The sequence below is a fragment of the Fringilla coelebs genome, assembly GCF_963513975.1.
Source record: "Fringilla coelebs genome assembly, chromosome: 9".
Classification (NCBI taxonomy): domain Eukaryota; kingdom Metazoa; phylum Chordata; class Aves; order Passeriformes; family Fringillidae; genus Fringilla; species Fringilla coelebs.
Genome location: NC_140067.1, coordinates 4,059,608 through 4,076,139, shown reverse-complemented (window position 1 = coordinate 4,076,139; position 16,532 = coordinate 4,059,608). Strand labels below are relative to the sequence as shown.

The 16,532-nt window shown below is 39.4% G+C and overlaps 1 protein-coding gene across 4 annotated transcripts in view; it reads right to left on the bottom strand.

Annotated features, from left to right (window-relative positions):
• The window catches only part of DAB1 (DAB adaptor protein 1), a gene marked incomplete at both ends in the record, with an annotated part of 98,625 nt that extends 82,521 nt beyond the window's left edge, over window positions 1–16,104 (bottom strand). For all 4 annotated transcript variants that reach the window (XM_084211023.1, XM_084211025.1, XM_084211024.1 and 1 more), the window contains one exon: window positions 16,038–16,104. In XM_084211023.1, the coding sequence (XP_084067149.1) occupies window positions 16,038–16,104 (67 nt within the window). The remainder of the gene's footprint in view (window positions 1–16,037) is intronic.
• Window positions 16,105–16,532: the final 428 nt, after the last annotated feature.

The window sequence follows — 16,532 nt, the reverse complement described above, 5'->3', positions numbered from 1 at the left end:
TGTGCCTGTGTGCTTAGCAGCTACTTGGGTGTTAAATCCTTACCTGCTCCAAAGCCCTTCCAACAAGGGGTTTGCCACATCTGTCTTACTGCCAGAAGATTTTCACAGCATTAAACTGCCACGTCTACAAACCACATTGTGTTGACCATTCTGAAAACTAGAGACACCTCACATTGAAAGGTGCATTTATTCACATTTAAAAGATAACCAGAGAAATCACTGACATTAATTTATTTCCCTCCAAGAATCCTTCCCCACCCTGTAAGCAGCGGACCTGGAGTCACATATGTTTATTCTTACAGCCAGGGGACCAAAATCCCTTCACAATGACAAGATATTTAAAATCTCTCCTTCTTAGAGAGCCAGCTTTATTTCAGGCATCTCAAAGAGAAAATCACATTCCCTCCACAGAGTGCTCTTTTAAGAGCCTGGATGTGGCTAATGCACTGCCCAGACCCCAGCAGTAACTGGAATTTAAAGCTTTTAGACAATCTGCAGCTTTGCCTACACTGCAGTATTTTGTGGGTTTCTTGTCTAGCTGGAGTGGGGAAAAACCCCCAAATCCTCATCTTGAGGATAATTGTCTTTATCTAAATGTTGTGCCATGGACAGGCAACTGGGCCACCAATTCCCTGAAATCACTGCCATGTCCCCTGTCCTCAGCTACGTCACCAGACCATCATACACTAATGGAAGTGTGTGAATACATCATTTCAAAGTGTAAATTCTAGGAAAAGACATTCCCATACTGGTTTCAGCTAACAACAACTGTAATTTAAAATATGATCTTGGTTTAGGAACTTCCTGGAATTTGTAATTTGTCTGCACTGATTTCAGCAGATTTATTTTGACACAACTGAGAGCTGAGCCCACCCCATTGAACGTGCAAACCTTTTGCATTATTACAATGCAGAGTCCCCAGCAAATCTGCTTTAAGTGGGGCAGCTCTGGCAAACTAAAATGTAATCCTCCCCCCAAATTTCCCACAAGAGTGTGAGCATTTTGTGGTTGGTTTCTTGATTATGTGAAATCTTCCTGAAGACTCCTCACCCTGGAGTTTAAAGAATGACACCACACATCAGACAGAAAATATCCTGTAAACTGTCCTCTGCTCAATCCACTACCTCAAAAGTCAAATTAGAGATGTGATTTTACAGGAAGATGTTTATTGCCCACATCTTTCTTTATGGGAAACAGCTTCTTCCTTGAAGTCAAAATCCTTAATCATGAAGTGAGTGCATGTTTGTGAGACTAATTCCTTAAAATCTCTAAGCTCAGAGAAACCTCAAGTGCAAAGTTGGTTTGACTTTTCCTGCCAGCATCTGGGATACAGCAATTCAGCATCTGGAAAGGTAAACAACACCCAATGGAGCCAGTGGTGACCCTGGCCAGTAAAAAGAGCAACCTGGATAAGAAGAAACCAAGGCTCACAGCCAGGATAACTTCAAGTTATTCGATATTGATTCAACATTAAAATCCTCTTTGTTCTACTAAAGTCAAAATGAAATATTTTTATGTATTTTGAGCCTTATTAAAACCTATTCTTCCTTTTTAAAACAAAACTTAATTGAAACCAGCTAGAAGAAGAAAGCTTCATTTATCACAAAGTGACATTTTGTAATTAAAATACAGTTCAGAACAAAATGTTTAACTGCAAAGGCGTGAATTTTCCCTTCCTCACCGTTGCTGCCAACTTGCTATTATTATGAGTGCAGTTAGAACCAGAAAACTGGCTGTGGCTTCTTTTCACTGAAAATTAACTGGAAGGAAAGCAGGGACTGTTTGTCTAGAAACAAGATGCCAATTTGGTCTCTTTTTAAGGCGTGGTGGAGATGCAGTGCCATGACCATGCACTGAGTTCTGTGGGGCTGGTCCATAGCTAGTGAAAAGTAATCAAAAATAGCAACAATTCCTTCTCCTTTCCTACTCCTGCTTCCTTAAAGGCCCCATTTTCAGGTTAGCTTATCTTTTATTGGCACAGTTGCTCCATGTGACTTCCTCTAAACACACTCACAAGTTCACAAGGCTTTTCACAGACAGCAGTACCCCCAAAATCATTCCAGGAAATCTGGAAGTTACAGTTGCAGAAGGTTAAAAGCAGGAAAGAAGCATCAGGTTATGGACAGCTGGCAACAAACCCAACCATCCTTAAATTTCTGTGGGTCTCTAACAAAAGAATCAGGCTGGTTTTAGAATGGAATCTTTCGGATTTTCTTTTCGGAATGGAAAAGATTCCATTGTAAAATGAAAATGAAAGATTCCATTCTAAAATGAAAATTGTACACAGTGCACATGAGCACTGCTTTTTGCACTCACTTCTTGTGCCTGAAATGCTGAAAGGGCTCTGCTTGTAATAACTATAAGCTGTTGTAAGCTGGAAACCCAAAGCTGACTGACAAATTAATTTGGGATACATCAAGTCATTCACTCCTTTTCCTAAAACAACAATCTGTGTGCTAGGAAAATAAATACAACCCTTCTCACAGAGGCACAGAAAATGTACAAGAAACTCTCATTCCTCTGAGCAGAAGGGAAGAAAAGGGAACAATCATTTCCACTGCACCTTCCACTTTGAGACACAAATAAAAGCAGCAGAATTTGGTTTCAAAACCTGCCAGTGAACTCAGAGTGATGAAAACATTCTTGCTCTCCTCACCAAGTGAGCGTGCTCCCAGGGCTCTGAAGTAGGTTAATCCCATGATTACAGCATTTGCAGAGGTTGGCAATGCTGCTCCAATCTCCTGCTGTACTTAGACACCAAATGAATAAAAATGCCTCTGGTACAAAGGTTAAGTACATTAAAGAAGAGTCATATGAAGCTTTAGCCACACCTCTGTCAGACACTAGAAATAAAAACCTGCAGGATCCAATGGATGCAGATACTCAGTGATTCACTGCTTTTTGCACCATCTTCCCGTCCCTAGCACCACTTAGGGGTTTTTTTAAAAAGGGAGCACAAAGAGCACCTCCAATCACACAATGAGTGCTGGGATTCACTGCCCTGGAGTGATCCAGTTCCCTTTCCAAACCTGTGTGTGAAACACCATCCCTTGGAGCAGTTCCACCACTGCCAATGCAAGCACTGGCCCAGCTGTGCATTCACTGGGGCAAGGCTGTTCCAGCTGCACTCCACTCCCACATCTAATGGCTGAATTCCAGACTCAAAGCTGAAATTTTCATGAAAGAAAAGTGTTTCCCTCAACAATTCTGACTTAGCATTCACTTAATACTGCTCACTGTTAGGCTTGAGATGAGTAAATGTGTAAATTAATGTATCGAAGTAAATGAAATTCTGATGAATAGGAACATATTGATTGTGAAATCTCAAAGGCCATCACACACAGAGATCAAATGAAGACCCTGCTCCAAAAGCTGGCAAAGGAACTTTCAGAGGTGATGCACTTAGAATATTTTGCCTTGGTCATAAGCAGCATAAGCATACTCATGTTTTCTAGACATGAGAGTATTCCAGGGATGCTTAGTTTATATAAACAGCACTGGCAAGAGGGAACTGCTTGTGCTATACACTTACTAATTAATATGATTCACTTTTGAGTGTAAAAATACTAATTTTTTGGGGGACAAAAACAACGAGTTTTCTTTCAAGTCTTTTAGTTTTTTTCTCCTCACAGACCCCCATTTTCAAATCTTTCCACTTGTCAGTTCTGAATAACTTGGTTTAAAAAATGGTATTTAAAGGGTTTTGAGTTTAATGCAGGCCAATAACCTTGAATATTTTAAAGCAGCTAGAAAGAAGCTTAACCACACATTTCAGCAAGTCTTAAGAGACATCATTTGAAAGGTATTTATAGCTAGTGCCTCTTTATTTTCACATCTCAGGCTTTTAGAACCTTTGCTCTAAACCTAAAGGGGAAATTTTCCCCCTTTGAACTGGGTTACTTCAAATGGAAACTTCATTACTAACCTTAGAGAATTCAGTCTCCTCCAAACATCATCTGCTTTGAGAGAAAAAAGTAAATCAGCTTGTGTTTGGATATAATTAGTGTGAAATGACAGAAACTACAAAATCTGGCCTGCAGAGGTTATGGGGCATTAACAAAAGATGATGTTGTAATAGTTTAGACTTATCTGCTAGAGATAGCCTGTGTGGAACAGAGCAAGAAGAAAATACAGAAAATATAAGGCTGCCTTCATAGAGTTCATCTGATGGTCAGTGAACTCACAGGAGCTTCAAGTTACATTTCTGAAGATAACTTCACATTCCTGGAAAAACACATGAAGAGATGCACCTTTGGGGTCTTTTCCCCCAGCTCACTCTCTAACCAGGGCATTCCCCTGTGATCCAGCAGTGGAAAACAATATATATTCCTATATTCATGGCACAAATTTAATAAAAGATAAAAGTCCTCTTTGATAACTGCACTCAAAGGTGTAGCTCTTCTCACTCTTGTGTTGGCCAGCAGTTCCCAATGAGCTTCCTCTTTATGAAATATTCAAGACCAGATTAAATGTCCATAGAACCTCCCTGGAAGCTGAACTGTGAGTAAATAGTGAAAAACAAGTTACTTTTCACAACTTCAAGGCTTCCTTCTTCCTCTGTTGTGAACATTTCACTACAAAACTGGACTCCAGCAGCAATTATCAGGTTACTTGTTACAGGTGACATCTTTATTTGTCAATCTTAATAGGCAACAGGAAATACATTTTCCATAGTGTGTTTATAGAAATGCTTACTGTACCTTTAAATTTCCACTGATTGCTTCATTACCAAATAGACATAAATCTCCCCTCAAAATTCTTTTTGTAATTATATTTTGTCTTAAAACCAGAGGAGTTTAATACAAAGACATGAAGTATTTCATATCAACACACAATAATTTCACAGACTAAAAATCCAATATCTGACTGTTCTGTGGACATTTAACCCCAAATAATTGGTTCCACCACAAGATTAAAAAAACCCAAACCCAAACCTCATCTTTATCTTTATAATCTTTTCAGTACACCAGCAGTTTATGCATTGAATAGAATATGAGGAATTACTGAGTTAAGAAATTACTGGAGAGAGTTTACTAGGTTTTTAAATATGTGAAATATATATTGACTTTATCTTTATTTGCCCAAATGACCATGTCCCTGAAAATGGTTGTGAGATAATTTAAAATGAACGGTGAAATTAAGATAAAATCCTAAAGGTTTTAAACACAATAAAATAAAGGTTCATTGTTTCTATGGGATCTGACTCCAGGATCTTTGTTGCTTTTCTTAAATATGTCTGCATAAAAAAACCCCAGACATGACCCCTTTTTAATTAGCATTAAAGTGAGCTTTCAGGTTGGTAGGACTCCTTTCAAGCTATTTTTGAACACCCAGGCTGTGTTTGTTTCACTGAAGTAAATATCTAGCACTGAATGGGACCACCTACACTTGTCTTGTAGGAAATTACTTGGCCTAAAAAGAATTATAATTGACTAGCATTATCCTGGACCTCATTAACACATACATACACATGCTTCAAAGTATGGGTCTTACCATCATTTTAGAGTTAGATAATCTCTAATAAACCTCAGTGTCACTAAAGATTGTTCATCCCCCTCTGCTCTGACCCTGGGATCATGTTAAGCATCCGTATTTTAACCATCTCTCAGTCTCTTCTCATTTGTTCCTCTGCCAAATTAATCCCTCCCAAATCCTGCTCTGACTGCACTCCTCTGAGGGCCTGCACTGATGTCCAGTCATTCACACTATGAATTTTAAACTTATTTCAGAGGTATAAATGAAAAGAATTTCTCTGAGATGTAAGGAATTTAGATTTAGATTCCATCGACAGCCACACATCCACATTCAGGCCGGGGTGTGATGCAGCAAAGCATCAGCTCCATCCTGAGTGCCAAGCACAGACAGCAGCCTCAAATGGAGCACATTCCCTGACCACTGTCCTTCCATTCACTGAGCAGGACAAAGGTCTCCAGGAAACAGCAAGATGAGCTCAGCTCATTAAAAACTGTATGAAAATGTGTATCCTGAAGGGATGTTAAATGAGGCTTACACAGGCAACTTTGAGGCTCTGCTTCCTTAGAATTTTAGTGCTTAACCTTAGAGCCCCGGCATTTCTTTAATGCAATTAAACAGAGGCATAGATATAATGGATTGCTTTAGTTATAGTCTAGCACAGGGAAAGAAAATAGGCAAGAGAGAGAAAGAATTCTGTAGGTAGCTTTCATTTTGATCTCCAGAGTCTCTCGAGCCCTGCCGTCCTTCTGACACGCTCACCACAGCACAGGCTGTGTTCTTCCACAGACAATTTTACTGGCAAGGGCTGGTAACAAGATTTTTAAAGAGACATTTCAGATAGGTGCATTTTTTAGAAAATAACTATAAGCCATAAATATCCTACACTATTAAATACGGCAAACACTGAGCACACAAGGTAACCATGTCAATACTAAACTTAAGCCATGCCTGAGTTCAGAGTACACCCAATTTCCCCGGTGCATTTAATTCACTTTATGTGACTTTGGACATTTGAATTCAATTTAAAACTTACACAGGCAACACAAGGCTGCAAAAAAAAAGAATGGTTCATCCAACTACAACTGGTGTTTTTGCCTTCCACCTAGTTATCAGCACATTATTGTGACACGTGAATATTACCCTCTTATTACTTTCAAGGCAATTTTATATTTAAAATGAAATTAATAGTTAACCTCAAAAGACTGCACTTAATTTCATTTCACTCCCTGAATCATCCTTTTCACTACACAATTCTCTCTCTAACTAAACTAAGAGCATAAGAGGTGTAATTATAGATCACAGATTAGCTGTTCAGCATTTGCTGGTGGTTAAAGCAGGGTAGACTTTAAAGTTGGCTCCAGAGGAAGCTGCTGCTCCTGTCACTTGTAGAAGAATCTGCTGTGAAATGTTAATATTTAGAAGTCAAGGCTGGAGCTGTCTGTGCTTTTGGATAACTTTGCAGGATATCTAGAGCCCCTGAAACCACGAGCAGGAGGATCTGGGAGAGGAAAAATCCCCCCAAACCCTGCAGCTCACCAGATTCAGTTACCCTCAATGGAAGATGCTGGACACACAATCATATCAATTTCTTTGGTTCCACCCCTAATGACTTTTGTATCAATGGAGCAAAACAGCTTGTTTGCTTCCCTGACTGCCCCATCACAAAGAGAGACCACACGTCCTTCCCACCTCTACTTCAAACTTGATCTACTGGGAGCAAGGACAGGCAGTGCTGGGACTCTGCTGCCAAATGACAATTCCCCCTCCTTCTCCTGTTTTTAATGCTGTTTTGCAGCAATGAGTAATGCTGTCTCTGGGAAATGGAAGTGAAAGCTACTCTGTTCTTGTCAGAATAATAATGGATATTGTGTTGGCAACTGTTCTCCTGCACTGCACAACTGCATAAATAAAAGGCATTGGGAAAAGCCAATACTGGAGTAAATAAAGGGGGTAAACTGCTGCTGCTTGCAAATAAGTGATAATTGCGTTTGGTATTTCAGCCTGGGCAGTGAGAACAGGATAAACACAGTGTCTAAATCAGAAGTGATTTCAACCCCACTGATCCTCATCTGCGGAGAGAGGCTCTGGGGAAAGGCTCTGGCTGCTCAGGAGGCTCAAAGCAGAAACATTTTAAGAGTCTGAGTGTCTCCACATGAGGTTTTACAGCCAGAACCAGACTGAAAATGGCCTTTGGCAGCTCCCAGGTTTAGCTCAATACTGGGATATCCCAACACTGGGAGCTGTCAGCTCCCCCCCTACTCTTGCTGCAAGCAGAAGGAAAGATGCCAATGAACATTAAAGTACATCCCTTTCTTTTTCATACAAAAGACCCCCCACAAACACATTACTTAGTTAAGCAAACTAAATATTGTCACACATGCAGAACCAAACAAATGGAAAAGCAGAGAAGTGCTCTTTTCCCCGTCCTTATACCAACACTAGCTATTATCTATAATAATGTTTAGATAAAAATAATACAAATAGGATGTGATTGTTTCTGAGGACATGTTTATCTCTAATTCACTTTCAAGAGAAATGTTATGCTTCAACACATTCACAGAATCACAGAATCAGCTGAGTTGGAAGGGACTCACAAGGAACATCCACTCTATCACTTGACAACCCAAATACATTTTATGTATATATAATATATTACCTTTTTTCTGGAGGACCAATAATGTCCATATTGATCCTATACACAGAATCATGCATGAGGATCACAGCCACATCTTTTCTGCACTCCTAAGGAGCACAGTGAATGTCTGCCCTGACATATTTATCACAGGAACTCTGAGCCTATTACTTGGCCAAATTCCCTACATATTTCTTTGAGCTCTTTAAGAGGAATATACCACAAGGCATGAATGAAGGGCTTACAATTTCTGTAACAATATTTCAAAATGGCACCAATTCTGTGGGTGATTTTTTTCTTAACCAGAAGTGGTCAGATCTAAATAAACATTTCTAATTCAGCCTGTTTAAACACACAAACCAAACCCTGCCTGTGTCTGTTAACCTGTACATTCCTCCACAGCTTTTTCTTCACAAGCTGATTAATGAAATAATTGTGATGTCAACACGGAGAGAGTGAAATGTGCTGGTTAAAGAACAAAATAAGAAACAGGATCCTCAGATTACACACCAAGCCCTCCCCTGATTTGTGCTGTAATCTTTAGAAAGTAAGTGAGTGATCAGCACTGGCTTTTGATGCAAGGACCTAACCACCTCTGAAATCAATTTGCATTTCCCCCATATGTACATGGGTCAAGAAAGCTCACGATTTTCCACAAATTACATAAAATTATATAAGATTGGAGGAATTTTCCCAAGTAATATGAAAAAGTATACACTGCAATAATGTGGACACCAATGCTAAGCGTTACCTGTTTATTTCAGGGAAAATCAGGGGGCAATTTAATATTGGGATCGATCTAATATTCCAAATTTACTTGTGTTTGATACCCCTTCAGCAAAATGGGAGCAGTTATCAACACAGCTGATACCTCTAATCTGTATTATACAAGTGAGCAACACTTTATTGCATTTTATGGGAAATTCTAAAAGAAATAATAATGTTGATGGAAAAGGCAAAATGTTTCAGAAAATTACAAATGCCCAAATGCACGTAGTGCAACATGCTGACAGAAATGTTATTCATTAATATTTATTGGGCAAGAAAATATCTTTGGATGAAGAATGCCACAAAAACATTATCATCACCAACATACTTGTCCCTGTAGAATATTTTTCTGTGAGCCATATTAGGAAACTTCTACTTATCCAAACCTCTGGAGGTATTTTAGCTACTAATCTGGATGAATTAGGTCATTCCTGCTCAGTTATTCATTACACAATAGAATTTTCTTCCCTGAACTCTCTAAAACAAAACTTTCCATTTACGAAAGTTCTAATATGAATTTTGCAATTTTGCCGAGAGTTTTTCAATGACTGCAAGCAGAGAAAAAATTTTGCTGAAAATTAATTGATTTGCCTGTTTAGAAGTTCTACTTCCTTATCAGCCCCAGCCCCACTTTCTCTGTATTTCAGTCAAATCTCAGGGGTGGTTTTAGAGCATAGGAGGATGCAGCCAGAAACAAGGTACAGCACAGGCTGAACAGGATGCACAGGTGATGCTCACAGCAGGCTCCCAGTGCACTGGAGCACAGCAACCCTCACCTGTACTCAAGGACTGTTACATGGCTCAAACCCTCTCTGGAATATGCATTGCATTGAGCTCCTGATTACTGCTTTAAACTGAAATGCTTTGATGACTGTTAAATCATTGAGAAATTGTAATAGAAGCTCTCAAGAAACGCTGTTCTTAATATTCAACAGATTATTGATTCCTCTGCTGAGGAGCAGCAAGGTAACACCAGCTCCAACCTTAGTTTAGGCAGATTTCCCTCAATTAAATACAACAATAAACATCATATCTGCAATAAGAGACAACATCCATCACCCCCAAAGAATCCTTCAATTAACAACCACAGACCCCCTTTGGTACGTGGTATTTAAAACAGAATTCATGAGCTCTCTAATTGATGATAGGTTATTGGATAACCCTTGTTAATTATAGCTACACAATGTCAAAATTAATGATTTTCCCACCCCCTTTCAACTTGAGAATGAATTCATAACTTATATCAACTCACAAAAGACGTGCAATTAATATTGTCAGCAATCATTTCACAAAAGAGATTTGTTAAAGGCAGGCATGTGGACACAATTAGTGTATCAATTAATGTTGCTGTTACTTGATCTATAAATTATTGAAAAACTCATAGCAACTGCAAGGAAACAAAGGAAATCCACTCCCAGTCAATGAAAGAAGCTCCTTTGTTCATTACTCTTTAGATCAAATTTAAATTTTGCTGGAGCCCATGAATCTTAGCTACATAATCAGAAAAATAAATGAACCTATACCAATGTGACATCTTGAAATGCCTCATTATGGTGATGATGCTTTAATTGTTGGTAGTTGATCACAAAGTTTTTAAAAACAAGTTAATTCATTAAAAAAGTAATCCACCATCACTATCCAATTCATTAAAAAAGTAATCCACCATCATAGCAGTTATTAATTTAAACTGAAATTCCAACCTGGAAACATAGCTGCAAAAACTGCACCAACATTTCTGTGTGTCAGCAAAATTGTAACTTTTACATCTATCAGAAACCTCCATTCCACTCTGGAGTTTGGCAATGATTAGTGCAAAGACTGGATTCAAATGAGGTCTAAGAAGCCCAAAACAGGACTGAGGTAGCGTCAGGCACCTCTGATGGAAACTGACAATGACAAAACACAACCTCGTTTAAAGGCTTCCTATCCCCAAAGGCTTTTAAACTAACTAGGTAGCTCCTGTTTGATCTTAGTCTGACAAGAGTTTTGCTCCTGGGGATGCAAAGGTTTTCCTTTAGATAGTTAGACAGACCCCAGCCTCTCATTAGTGCTTAAAAGACCCAGGAAATAGATGTGACTCTGCCACAGGCCCAATCCGCACGTGAATGATCCTGCAGCCACTGCTTTCCTTTTAATCAGCACTCAGGAGAGATAAAATGGGACAATTATGCTTTTTGCCATCGTGATCCCAAGAGGATCAGACTCACATCTCCCACCTCCAAGCCAGCGCTGCCACGCGAACCCCCCTGGTGCAAACTCCTCACCTGGCATGAACCAGCTCTCCCTCCTGGAGCACGGCTTGGGCACCTGGATGTCCATCCAGCCTGGACACAGAGCCCAGCTCCAGGCCAGGAGAACACCTCCAGCTGCAGCAGAGCATGTCCCACCCTCCCTCAATGTCCTGTTCCTACTGGCTGGGTGCAGCAATCCCCAGCTGGGCGCCCTGCCTGCCCTGAGCTGCTCCCAGGTGCCACGTGCTTCTCACACGCTCTGGAAAGCCAAGAAACAAGGGAATCTCACCCAAGATCTGAGCATCAGCCACCATCATGCTGAGAGCCAACGTGCCCAAGCTCCTCTCTGAATGTGCTTCCATTTTTAACAAGTCCCTGTCATTTTGAAAATTGACTCAGGAGTCAATGGGGATACTATGAGAGATGGAATTGCAGAACAAGCCCTAAGCTTCAAATAGAAAAATTTCAGAATTTAAGTGCAAGAGGAAGAGAATAAATCCCTAGGAAAGTCTCCTGGCCTACCCTAAGCAGACACAGATCTGTGCTGAAATTTGGTAGCCTGGCTCACTTCCATACTGACCTCCCATTTCAATTTTTCTGTTCAGCTAATTTTGCAAGAAGGGATTTTCCCAGGCAGTTATCAGTGTGAATTCAACATCAATGCAACACATTTCCCCCAGAGAGGTTTCTAAATCAATTTTAATTCCGATAGGCTCAAGTAAATGTTTTCAATTTGATTCAATAATCTATACACACTTACAACAAGGCTTTTCCCCCATGTACTACAAGACAAACATGGTTTATGTTTCTAACCACTCTGGATAATAAAAAACCTCTAATTTCCTATCCTGAATGATACAAACACACAATTTTTATCCACTTCTTAATGAACCAGATGACATAAGCAAACAAAATAACATCAGCATTTAAGAGCATTAGATATACCATTAATTCTCTAAACACCTCCTAAAGAACACATGACTTCTGGCAAACTCACCAAAAAAAAAATTGCATCACCAAAAAAAGTCCTCAAATTGAGCTTTCTAAATCTCCTGAGAATTTTTCACCATTTCCACTTAGAGAGCAACATGAAACCTCTCCAGGATATCTTTTAAAATGTGAGCAAAAAAGATAATTACAATGAAGTTACCAGCAGATATCAGCAAGAGTGGAATGAAGATTAGGGCTGGAGGTGGGGAATGGCAGAAATATAATCTCCTCTAATAACACCTAGTGCACTGTAAGCCTGTAAAATGGAATAAAGTGCAGGAAGGAGGGCTCTGGAGGTCAGGGTGAAACACTGGTCCTCAAGGGACAAGGAGCTTCACAGCACAGGGAGGAAAAACAATCTGGAGAGGAAGGGAGGTGCCTGGCTCACTTCTGTTCCCATAATGGTATTTCCAGGTCAGTTAAAATTCCAACCCCTCTGCCAGGAGTGTGACCAGAAATCACTTCTAGAGCCCACCCAACCCTGGATCCATCAGATCAATATGGGCTGAATGAAAGGCAAAATTTGTACCTTAAAATTTGTTTTAAGGTTATTTGGATAACCTTAAAAGTAGGTTTTTCAATAGCCTGCTTTTAAGGTTATCCAGGGTGATAATGTTAACATACAAAATTACAATCTGGTATGATTGTGTAAATATTGAACTTAGCCACAGAACATCAGAGCTCCTCAGCTGTGATTCTGTGCAAACAGCAGCTTCTGAGAGGGTGTTGGATTTAAGTTCTTGACACTGCCTCACAAACCAGCTCAGATGACAGTGGAGACACTGCAGAGCCGCTGTGACCACAAAGCTCGTGGCTGTAAAAATACCAGATATAAATAAAGAGAAGTGTTCCACAGGGAACTATTCTGCATGTGACTACAGAAAGAGTTTTCTGTGTGTGCCCAGCACATCAAAGAAATATTTGGTCAAATCTTTGCACCAGCATTTTATTTGTCCCATCTGCAGCACAGATCAAACTATCTCCCTGTCGCCCAAAAGTCAGCAGTCTATGTAACAGAGCCTGAAAGGAGTTATATGAAATCCTAAAGAAACTTCAACCACACATTCCACTCTTCTGGCAGGGAGTTTGTCCATCCCAGCAGCAAGACTTTGCATTCACACTCACTAAATATCATTAGACTCCTCCAACTTTTTTCCTAACCTGCCCAGGTTATTAAATTGTTAACTAATGACATCACAGTGGCTTTAACTCAAGGTAGGCACTACTACCACAAATGTACAAATCACTGCTTTCTTTTTGGCCATTGTACATCAGTAAGAAAAGCTGCTCACATTTATCTGACAGTTTATACTGCTTTATATCCATATACACCTTACAAATCCTAGGAATTAAGCTTTGTTTTATTTCAACACTCCAAATAATAAACACCACCTTACTGGATGTTTATGCAGATGAAGAGAACTAAAGATTTAGCTGACTCTACACAGAAGATTTAGGCTGAGATCAGGAAAGAACCCAGTCCATGCTCCATCTCCACACTAATCCTCACCCTCTCAGAGTCACTCCAGACCTCCAGAGTGGGATACAAACGTGGGACAGACATTCCATGCGATGCTGTGAGCTGCAGAAAGCAGGGGAACCACCAAAACAGTGGATAATACAGCAAAAGAGGCCTGTCCCTGCTCTGGATGGAGATGGATGCACACTCCTCCAGAAGTGCAACAAAACACTGAGCTGAAAAAATAAAAAACACTGAGCTGAAAAAATAAAAAAATAAAAAACACCAGAGTTGAAATTTCTGTTTATACAGCAAAGACTGATTTCTTGGGAATACTCAGTTCCATTGCATAATCAAACTCATTGATTAGCAACATAAAAAACTTCATGTTAGCACTTGCTACCTGCCACTGCTCACAGTTAATGAACTTGGGGAAAAAAAGGGAAAATAAAATCCCTGTTTTTCACATGTCCATCACTCCCACCATAGAGAGGAGGGCTCCTTTGTTGGAACACAGGGAAGTGCATACAACTCAATGACAAGTAAATGAGCACACTGAGTTTCTTTTGCCTGTGGTTCTGTGGGATTTGAATAGCAGCCAGTGTGTGCATTGTGTACCTTGTGTGTGTGTGAAGCATTCACTGCCCCAGCCCTGGGATGGCTGATGGGATGCACAGACAGCACTGAGCCCCAATAACCCTGCGATGCCCCACTGCCATTCCCTGTCCCTTCCAGTTCTCCAGACACTCACATCACTGCCACACAACATATTTTATACTCCCCCTCAGCACTGAAGGTCATTTTCGGAATTTCCACTTGGGGGATAGAATCAGATTTTGGGCAGAGAAGTGTTCAGCTATTGTGATTTATGGAAATGTTTTTACAAGTTGGATGCTGAATATTTTATTAGCATAAACATCAAGTTCCTAAAAGAGTTGTCTGCTGGTTTCAAAAGTTTCAGCCTCCAGCAGAAGAAATAACATAGGAGACACACATCAAAAAGATGTTATCCATATTGCAAAGAAATGACATTTTTTAATTTCCTGCCTGCCCCCAAAAACTAAATGATCACACAACCAAACCACTTTAACTTTATTTGCCTTAAACATCTTAGATCACATTCTCATTTACATCAAAGTTCCCCTTTTCTTGCCTTTCCCAACTGGAGCTTTTTTATCTTAAATGAATCATTTTTGATTTTTGAGTGTAGGCCTAGAGCAGTCATAAGGTTTTTAAACCATCTTCCTGAACAAACACTTGAAATCTTTTAATTGCTGTGTTTTCTACAAACTCTAGGATAAAGATTTCTGATACAAAAGCCAAAGGGAACAAAAGGCCTTAGTAAATGTTTTGGTAGAATTGCTGCAATAAATGGTATTGCTGCCCAGCAGTTCAAGTTTACTATGAGTAAAATTTACATGATGCATTATAAAGTTGCATTATACATGAGTAAAACTCCAATATACATACATAAGCAAAGATGAGGGTTTTTTTTTGTCTTAGGAAAATGCAATAAACCCTCAGAAGTAAATGGCTAAATGACACATCCACAGAAAGAAACAGAATTACAAACTCCAGAGCTCACATGAAAGTTCAAATCTCACTGTATTGAGTATTAAAACTATTTAGTATGATGATTTTCTTTTTGTTTTACTTTTTTTATTTCAGTAATTTATATTAAATCTGTTTTTCAATCTCAGTTTCACGTGTATGTTTAAAAAAGTAACCAAACATGGCTACACAAAGCAGCAAGAGCACCATTACAATTTAAGGTCTTGTGCTCCAAGTTCATCAGTACTTAAAACCATAAGCAATAAAAGTACTAATAAAAATGTAAGGAGAAAAATCCCTACTAAAAATCTTTAAACAAGGATAAGCACCAAATTCATATGGTCCCATTTCTCACACTTATCACTGCAAAGAACTGCTCTACAGTCTGAGGCAAAATTGTAAATACTAATATGAACTAATCAACCATGCATTTCTCCACAGCTTCTCCTTAATTTTGAGTTTTCTTCTTCCTCATTTATATTTATATCTACCAGATTAATTAATCTCTTCACAGATTGCTACTGAGTTCTCTAACTTCACAAAGTGTCAATAAAATTCAAACTCCAGGAACAGAAAGTGCATTTGAGCTCTGGTTAGTTCAAAACAAAGCAGAAAAAAAGCCATTAGAAGAAAATGTGTTTATCAGCAGAGAAAAAGAAAAGTGATCTTTTGTTGAGTAATTTTAAAATCGGTATTTCTCTTTGTGAACCATAAATAATATGCAATTTTTTTCTCATATTTCAAAAGGATATATTTTTTATGTCAGAGAATCAAACCCCATATTTCTGTACCAGACTTCCACTGAGCTTAACAAATCCCACTTTCACTGAGCACACAGATGACAGAAGAGCCACAGATGTGCCAAAGGTGGCTGATGTAGGAGCTGATTAAAGTACAAAACACACACAAATAAAGAGAAATGAGTCACTACCTTTCTTTTTGGAGTCTTTCTTTGTGCTGGTTTTAACAGCCACTTGAAGTTCTGTCTCAGTTGACATCCTATATCCTTAGTCCTCTTCACACAGATCCAGGATCTCGGTCAGGCTCATTTAGAACGTCTCTCCAAGAGAATAATTTAGCCTTTCAGATACTGTAACCCAAACAGTTCATCTCATTCACTCCTTTCCAGTGCTGTTAGGGAAGGAAACAAAAAGGAACAGTCATTTTCTGAGTTTAAAACATGAAAGGAAAATAAAAAAGCCAAACCAGTGCAAGGGAGAAACACATGAAGTTCTCCATCTACTGAGCCAGTTGTCCATGATTTTAGATGCTTAAGCATAATTATCTGTGACTACCTCAAACATCTATATTGGAGGTGTTTGGGCATATCCAAGATGCCTTCACAGCCCAGAGACACTGCTCAGGGTGTAGAGAAGACCAGCACTTCTGGACCAGCAGCTGGAGAACAGAGACCACAATGCAGAAA